General features: G+C 38.6%; 1 protein-coding gene across 1 annotated transcript in view; it reads left to right on the forward strand.

Moving 5' to 3' along the window:
* Window positions 1-8,719, forward strand: part of BRWD1 (bromodomain and WD repeat domain containing 1) — a 99,756-nt gene that overhangs the window by 9,643 nt on the left and 81,394 nt on the right. Inside the window, exons 2-6 of the mRNA XM_006024684.3 lie at window positions 3-48; window positions 3,226-3,376; window positions 6,247-6,345; window positions 6,979-7,139; window positions 7,801-8,022. Of these exons, the coding sequence (XP_006024746.1) occupies window positions 3-48; window positions 3,226-3,376; window positions 6,247-6,345; window positions 6,979-7,139; window positions 7,801-8,022 (679 nt within the window). The remainder of the gene's footprint in view (window positions 1-2; window positions 49-3,225; window positions 3,377-6,246; window positions 6,346-6,978; window positions 7,140-7,800; window positions 8,023-8,719) is intronic.

Genomic DNA, 8,719 nt, shown 5'->3' on the forward strand with positions numbered 1-8,719 from the left:
AGGCTGGACTGGGAAGGCCGTGAGCACAGCCGCAGCTACGAGGACTTGGTGAGTGGGCTGGGGGGTGCATGGGGAGGGCAAGCAGGGTGTTTATTTAAAGCGGGGCTCCCGGGCAGAGCCAATTGGCAGCTGGCTTGTTGCAGCCCCATGGGGTTCCCTTACTCTGTTGTGCTACCGGCTTGGATTGGGCCGGGTTTATTGTCCACTTGGCTTCCACCTGCCTCTGGGGGTTTAGCGGGGGAGGTTGGTAGTCTGTTGACCTGACAGGGTTTAGCTGGGGCATTTCCCCAGCACCTTTATTTGAGGGTGGGGGGGGGAGCCTTGTAGCTGGGAAGAGAACCTGCTTGTTAGGGGTGATTGTTTGGCAAGGAAGACCTAGTTCCGCCTTCTCATGGGGACTTGCTGTTGTAGCTGGCTGGAGAGTGGCTTTGGGTGCAGCTGCATGGGGCAGCAACATGAAAGCAACTGCAGTTTGTTGCTCTTCTTGTCAAGCAGGAAGAGTTCACAGCCTGGTGCCTGCTTGTGGGTTTTTCTTCCACTTTTACTTAACACCTGCCCCATGTACACATGCATTTCTTGTGCTTCCCCTTTGATTTGCTGCATTTATGGCTCACATGCAGAAAAAGGGCTTGATGAGGGAGATATAATAGAGACTACAGATATCTTTTATTAGACCAACTTGGAGGTGGGGTGATGTTTCTAGCCAGCTTTCAGATAACATAGTATTCTTTTTCAAGCTCAATGGAGTGCAGAGGGGGGATGAAGGAGATGTAGCCTGAAGTTGGGCAGAAGGGTAGGGATGCACCTTTATAAAAGGTTCGGTACAATAGGCATAAAACAAAACCCTGAAAAAGAGGCCCCTTACTTTTTTCAGTTAAATGCAGTGTTGCTTGTAATGGGATGTCAGAACTGTTTGGAGACAAATATGTTTCATTAGATGATTCCTTTCAACTGAGCAAATGTTGTATTAATGTCAGAAGTCCAATCCACTTCAGCAGGGCTAACTTCAAGGTTTGAGCTGAGCTTAGCTAAGATTTAAAGAAATTTAAAGAATCCAATTTAAAGAAAAAAATAGATCCGTTTTTGTAAATGTGACGGTTGTGGCAGATTCCTCGTCTAGTCTCTTTAGACTTTAGACATTCTTCATGTGTCTGCATGTGCATGGGATGTAGGTTCTGAGTTGTCACATATTTATGTTCCTTGTCTTCAGCCATTTCAAAAAATCCATATTTATGGCAGTAATATTTCAGGGTATGAAAATTTTATATTTAAGTTTTTACTTCTGCTCTTTGGATGCAACATTTGTGTTAGCAAGGTAGGTAGTTGCATAGATTGCAGGCAAATATTTAAGGCCTTGTCTTCTAATGAGCTCTGTAGATGTTTTTCTTCTTAGTATTTCTTATGGAATCTGAGCTAAAGAGTTTGTTTTCATTTTACTGTTAAACTCGCATTCAGTGAATTTCTTCTAACAAGACTTGTATTGGTATTTAAAATGATATGAGGATGTCCCTTTTCTGAATAACAGTTTTCTCATCTGAGTGACTTCTCAGATGTCTTTCCATCCCTTCAGAAGGCTTGTGAAATAGTTCTTCAAGCAATGATGAAAAGACTCATTATACTGTCTCCTGAGTAGTATTTAGCAGTCTGGCATGATTTGGCTGGTTATGCTAACATATGTTCAAGTATGCTTAGTTGTACAATAGGGTTGATTTAACTGACTTTTTATTATTTTCTGATAATCAAATTTTTCATTTTGGGTCAAAAATTGCAAATGTGTTATGGTTTAAGTTGGATGTTTACAACATTGGATTTTTTTAAAAACGACTTCTATTCATTTGTCACAAATCTTTTAAATTATGGTAAATGAAAGATTTTTTTAAAATGAAGCTAATTGGTCTCGTGTTCTGATTGTACTTTATTTTTATTAACTAAAATGATATGCAAACATAATTTTCAGCTTGATGCAAGTGTCTCTCACAGGTTCTTAGTGGTTCTGTCTTCTGGCTTTAAACATTGTATAGGTTTTCTACTTTACTAGAAGTTATTTTTAAAGTACAGGAAAAATACTGTATTAAACCTTTAAAAATATTTCTAGGAATACTTCAATTTTGGGCATAATTTAAGTTGGCTTTGTCCTTTTTAAATATAGAAGTCAAGCTCAGGGTTTTGTTTTCAGTAGGTATAATTCAGTCCTTTTGTACCTATTAACTATATATCAGTGTATATGTGGGTGTTGCCATTATTTCAGTTATTCTGGCTGATAAGTTCACTCCATAACTGAGGTTTTTATTTTTATTTTTTAAATCTATTCAGGGGACTAAGTTTAGACTGTTGGCCAGTGAACTTGGTTACACAGGAACTCTGGCTTGAATACCTGACTGTTATGCAAATACTTGTCTTTGCGGCATCATAAGTGGCATAGTTTTGCAATTAATGTTTGGAGAGAATACGAAGAGTAAAATGCACATGAACTTTTGGTTGAGAGATGTGATGTACATGCATATTGTGTTCTGATTTAACTGCATCTGAGAATCATTCATGCTAAATGACACAAAGGGACTGTACATTGTGTCAATGCAAGCTTTTTGCTATTTTAGTTCAGGGGGAATAGGATTGGTGTGACCTTACATTGGTTCTTTGAAGAATCCAGTGGTCTCTTGAGAGAAGCAGTATAGATCACTCTAAGCCTGTCAAGATGCAATCGTTTTTCAGTTTGTGCAGTGCTTGTTTAACAGAGCTACTGTTATACATTCTTCTTACTCTTGACTGCAGTATAATTTTCTGTGATACGTAATAGACCAAAGGACCAAGTGCAGGTGCAGTAGCTTTTTTTGGTGGGATGTTGCTTAAATTGGATCAAGAGAATGACCATGGAAACTAAACCACTAACACGTGTATGCATAGGAAGCAAATAATGCTACCACTTTCACCCAGATTAAAAGCAACTCTTTGGGGAAATTATTTTCTGCAAAGAAGATATTGAATAGATGATGGTACTCAAAGACACATGAATACACCTGATTTTGTTGTGGCGAGATGTTGGTTTCTTCTTTACTATGGCATTTAGTGGGGAGTTCATTACTCTAGCAATTAGTGTGTAAATACATTGCTTAATAAAATCTGTTCAAAATTTGAGGTACTTTATTTTAAATCTACAAACTGAAGTTGTGCAATCATCTGTTCTACATATGCTGTGTATTTGTTTTAAACTTAACTTTCTATCAGGTCTTATCCAACAAACATGTGGCTCCAGATCATTTGTTGCAAATTTGCAAGCGTATTGGCCCTATACTGGATAAAGAGATTCCACCCAGCATTTCGAGAGTGAATTCCCTACTTGGGGCAGGGAGGCAGTCATTGCTACGTACGGCAAAAGGTATGGTTTGGCTAAATACTTATATCTGTGCAATACATTTTTAAAAATCTGAGTTCCTTTTCTCAGGATGCAGATAATTTGCCTTTAACCCACTGCTCCCTTCTCAGAAACCTTTTGAACCTATGAAGACTAGCATGTTGTGGTGCTATTTCAGATTGAGTTGGGAGGGTGAATTTTAAATATTCAAGTTCCCTGATTAAAGAATTATCTTTTTAGGAGTTTCCTTTTATTTAGACAAGGAATGCTACTTCTTGATTTCATCTCTAGAAATAGGTCTGAGAAATGGCTATTCAAGAGAATTCCTTTAAGTTTTTACAGGTCAAAACTTAGAGTTTAACACCACATACAACACAGTAGGCAGGCAGTGCAAATCTTTATCGTCAGTGTTCATCCTACGTTTTCAAATTCTTTTCCTAGTTCCTGATTGAGAAAGGGTACAGTTTGCTGAAGCTCAGTGGATTGTATCTATGTCTTTACACAGGGTATGTTCATGTCATTTTTTACAAGCATTTGAATTTTAGGTGTGTGTGTGTACCTGTTCTCAGTCACATCAGTGATTGCTACAGCTTTTCTTGCCTATACTTGGCTAGTGTCATGGCCATTTTGTTCATTGATAAACTTTGTAGATGTGATCCATGCCTTTTGTTATTTCAGAATCTCCATTGAGGTATGCAAGGCACTTACTTTAAGAAATGTGCTTGCTGCTTCAGTTTCTGAGCAGATTTAGGGTGTATCTAAAGGGTAGTTTGCTTGTGTCAGATGATGAATGTTTAAATGTTGAATAATGGTTATTTTTATTAGAATCTAGCAACTTGCTTTCCCTGTGGGAAAGTCTCCATGTACAGTAGCCCCACTTTTTTATGTTAGTCTTCACAAACTGGGAAGGACAGGAACACAAAGCCCTAACCTGTGGCACTGTACTCCTGTTGCCTTTAGTGCTTTGAGTGACCCTGGCCTAAACTCCAGCAGAAAATACTTCATGTTTCTAACTTCCAGGTTAGGATGCTCTGCGTTCTCAGAACAGAGAGTTCAGTTGAGACTTTGTCTCTATTTCTCCAGAAGATAATTTCTTTGGCAGAAGGGACTCAGATCAGCCATACAGTAAGGACAGCTTGCCCTGACCAAGGTTTCTGAGGCCTGGAACACATCTACTGATACAGTGTGGATTTATGGGCAAGGCAGGAAAAACCTTCCTGACGCTCAGAATACAATGTTCTTGCATAAAAAGCCTTTGCAGTTTGTTAGCGTGCCATAACACTTCTGTCATCAATAATCTAGGTATCGTTCTTCCATGTCAGTTGTTGGAGGGCTTGTATAAACAATCATGAGCTCTGAGAATAAGTTGGCAAGAGAGCCATTTTTGCTAGTGGATAGGAAAAAAATTATAAAGTTCAAGCAATTTCTTATAGGAATAACCTTATTTGAAACAGTAGCTTCTCTTGGAGTTTTCTGGAAACGTTCTCCTTCATTAACCTTCATAGACTTATCAGAAGAGGCCTTAGCAGTTGTGCAGTATAACTTTTGAGTTGTAGCAGGTAATGATGATCAGTGTGGTGTGGATAAAATTTCAGTCTTTAGCTTCCAGCTCCTCCCTCAAACCAGATCAAAAGAATGACTAGGTGTATTAGAAGCAAGGATTTTTTGACGGGTTTTATTTGACCAACTTTAATCTGAGGAAGGCAACTTGATGCCCAGAACTTGTCCAGTGGTTCTCCCAGCTCCATACAATGGGTCCAGCAGAAGGTGTGACAAAAAAATCCATACGCTTTCTGGACCATTACCCACTTCATCCCTACTACAACATAGATGTTTGAGTTGAGCCGGCCATGTTGGCGATTTAGCCTTATGGGTCACTATATGAATAAAATCCTGAGTTACATCTGAAGCATTCTCATGGATGCAAATGATGAATCACTGAATGTCAGCAACCTGCAACACTACCTTTCTTGTACAAGCTTCTGTAGTTATTCTGGGACCTTGCTGTGCATTAAGGCATTCTGTATCTAAATGCCAGCCCCATTTTTACTTTTCTCAGAGTTCACAAGATAATGTGGTATTGATTAGTTTGCTTTTTGAATGAGAAAGCAGATTGGGGTCAATCAAAATAAAATACTGTAACACTACCTTGTTGTTGTTCCTCTGGTTCTTCATACCAACCAGGCCAGAACTAGTCAAGCAGTACTATTCTGTTCATTGTTTGTGATGAATGCAAAGGCTTTGGTTTTGACTCTAATTGTGTATGGTTGATGCTACTTGAGTACCAGCCTTGCATCAGTTGGCAAGAGCTTCATATTCTTTAAATAGAGCTTTCCTGTTTGTGCATACCATCTTAATTTTTAAGCAACATTGAAAAGATATTCTATATTATGAACTTGACAAGTTACACAATAAAGAAAGTAATGGTTCTCCATTAATTGGAACTCGAACTTTCAGCATGAGGCATGTGAAGTAGCTTTACATAATAAAGCTTCTCCTTTTCCTGTGCTAACACTTGTCTGTTTGTGAAAAGTTTCACAATGCTTTAAAAAAAAGCCTTAGGCAGAAAACAAACCTATACAACTTTATACTTTCCCAGTATTTTCAGGTAAACTAAAGGTAGAATGGATATGTTTGTACCAGCTATAATGATAGTTGTTTAATTGTATTCTCAAACTGTTAATGGAAAGCTTGCAGTGTTTTCTTTGAGATTCTAGATTCTTTCAATTCTTATTTCGTATTATATTTTAATACTGTAGGCTTTACACCCTTTGACAGACTCATAATTATTGTTGCTAAATTTTATTAAAGGATTACAAAACAATGGCATATTTGGCTTTCCCAAAGTGCAGTGCTACTCTGCTTTCATGTACAACTGATATTTTATTTTAAAGATTGCAGAAATACTGCTTGGAAGGGCTCTGCCTTTGCAGCTTTGCATAGAGGAAGACCTCCTGAAATGCCTGTAAACTATGGGACTCCACCAAACCTTGGTAAGTAGATTGTGCTGCCTTTTGCAGTAATGTACAGTATAAGTATGGAAACTGCATTTAAGAGTTAGCTTTGGGAGTTTCCTTGTAGAATTTTCAGATTACTTCAATGAAGTCTCATAAGCACAGAAGTCCACCTATGTAGAATTCATTATATGAGTAAGATGTTAGTTTCTACGTGAAGACTTTTTTGCCTACAAAAAATAAACAATACTAAAATAAACGTGCTTATGGTGTCTGCAAATCAGTGGTCTTTGGCAGCACACTTAATTTTATGAAAGTACATCGAAAAATACAAGATAGAAGATACTATCTTTTTTTTGTAGTGTTTGTTGTTTTTTTTTTTTTTTTTTAATTGGAACAAAATTAAAACTTGTCCCGTTTCTAAATAATACTACTCAGAAAAAGCTCAACAAGCTCAGGAACACTTATGAAACTGTTTGTACAAGCCAGAGTGTCACTTCCTTGTTCCAGTAATCTACTGACTGTAAAAGTAAGATTGGCTCCCTGCATGAGATCTGGTTTTATAATTATCTGTGCCTCCTAGAAATAATTTTTTGACTTGGTTGTTCAGAGAGTGAAATTTTCATTCTTCTGCTTTCCCCTGTTAATCTATCCATGGTGTTTCTCTTCTAGTGGAAGTGTATCGTGCAAAACAAGTGACCGGATATGCAAAGTTTAATACTTCATTTCCAGGAAGTATGTATCAGCACATAAAGATACACAGGCGGATTCTAGGCCATCTCTCTGCAGTTTACTGTGTTGCATTTGATAGGACTGGACACAGAATATTTACTGTGAGTTGATGCTTTTAATGCAGAGCTTCTGGAATTAATGCAGGGAAAAGAACACTTTATATGCTTAGTATTTATCCCTGAAATGTTAAGACTACTGAGTTTAAACGTGCAGCTGATTTGCTCTTTCACAACATTTAAGTAAATTTAGGCATAATTTTGGAGCTGGAATTTTTGTACTCTGAGCATTATTAATAATTAGGTACTGATATCTTTCATTTATATGGTCATCTTTGGATTTGCATGTTTCTTAATAAAATGGTTGAGGGTAAGTCTGTTGCTATGGAAACAGTTTCTACCTAATTGCTGTGGCTTTGGGGATTTGGTGGTTTTGGGGAATTGGTAGTGATAAAGGAAGTTAAATGGGAACATCACATTTTTCTGCCCCCTCAAATATGTTTTCCCCCCCCTTTTTTTTTTGTGTTATACTTTGATTGTCTAATACAAGATTCTGTAAGCTACAGATGCATCAAAACCATGTTTACACATTTTATATAATTTTCCACTTAAAAAATGACCAAATGCTGATTCCACAAACAGTGTTTAACAGAAGAAAATCTGAACTGCCAGACTTTTGAAAGAGCTTGTTTACTTCTTACCAAAAGGAAACACAGTATTTTAGATATTTGAATTTATACCAAACTTGGTCACGCTTTCTCTTTAGGGCTCGGATGACTGCTTGGTGAAGATATGGTCAACACACAATGGCCGGTTACTTGCCACTCTACGAGGCCATTCAGCAGAGATTTCTGATATGGCTGTTAACTATGAAAACACTATGATTGCAGCTGGAAGTTGTGATAAAATGATCAGGGTATGGTGTCTGAGAACTTGTGCACCAGTGGCTGTTCTACAGGGACACACAGGGTCCATTACATCTTTACAGGTATGTGTCTAGTAAATGGGTGTTCTTCTTTCTTTTTTAACAGTTCTGTTGCCAGCATCTAGTAGTTCACAAATGTTAAAGTAAGTATGAATACTACACTGACAGCATAAACTATAAATTAAGTAGTTTATAAAAACATGTCTGCAATCTTCAGGGTAAACAGAAGGAAACGTTCTGACTTGGCAATAACTTTATTTTGCTCTTCAAGAATTCATGGTTTTAGATAAAATGGGTGTCTTTGTCAGATATGAATAAATGGAAAGCAGAGTTGAAATAGCAGCAAATTTTACTGTGCATTTTTTCTAGTGGTAAAGAATAAAATTTGGGAGTCAGATGATTTTTTTTCCTTCTCTCGTTTGTCTAACATACATCTGACCACCCCAAAATTTGCTGTAACCCCCTCATAGCCCCCCGCTCCCAGTGGTACCACCACCTGCTCCATGCCCCGCCTGGGCAGCTCAGGCTCTGTGGGAAACAGCCCCAGCTCCAGCCTGGCCCAGATCTGGGGGCATGTGCCCTCCCAGATGAGTGACTGTGGGAGCTGGCAGACCAGCTGCGCATGGTGGTGAGAGCCACCTCCGCCTCACACCATGCCCCCCAGATGTGCTGTAGCTTTGTCCCCGGCTTCCCTCCCTGACTGGGCAATGGTTGTCCCTGCCTCCCTCCCTCCCTCCCCCACAGTGGGGCCTTGATCTGC

This window comes from Alligator sinensis, unplaced genomic scaffold, assembly GCF_000455745.1.
Source record: "Alligator sinensis unplaced genomic scaffold, ASM45574v1 scaffold424_1, whole genome shotgun sequence".
In the NCBI taxonomy this organism is placed as follows: Eukaryota; Metazoa; Chordata; order Crocodylia; family Alligatoridae; genus Alligator; species Alligator sinensis.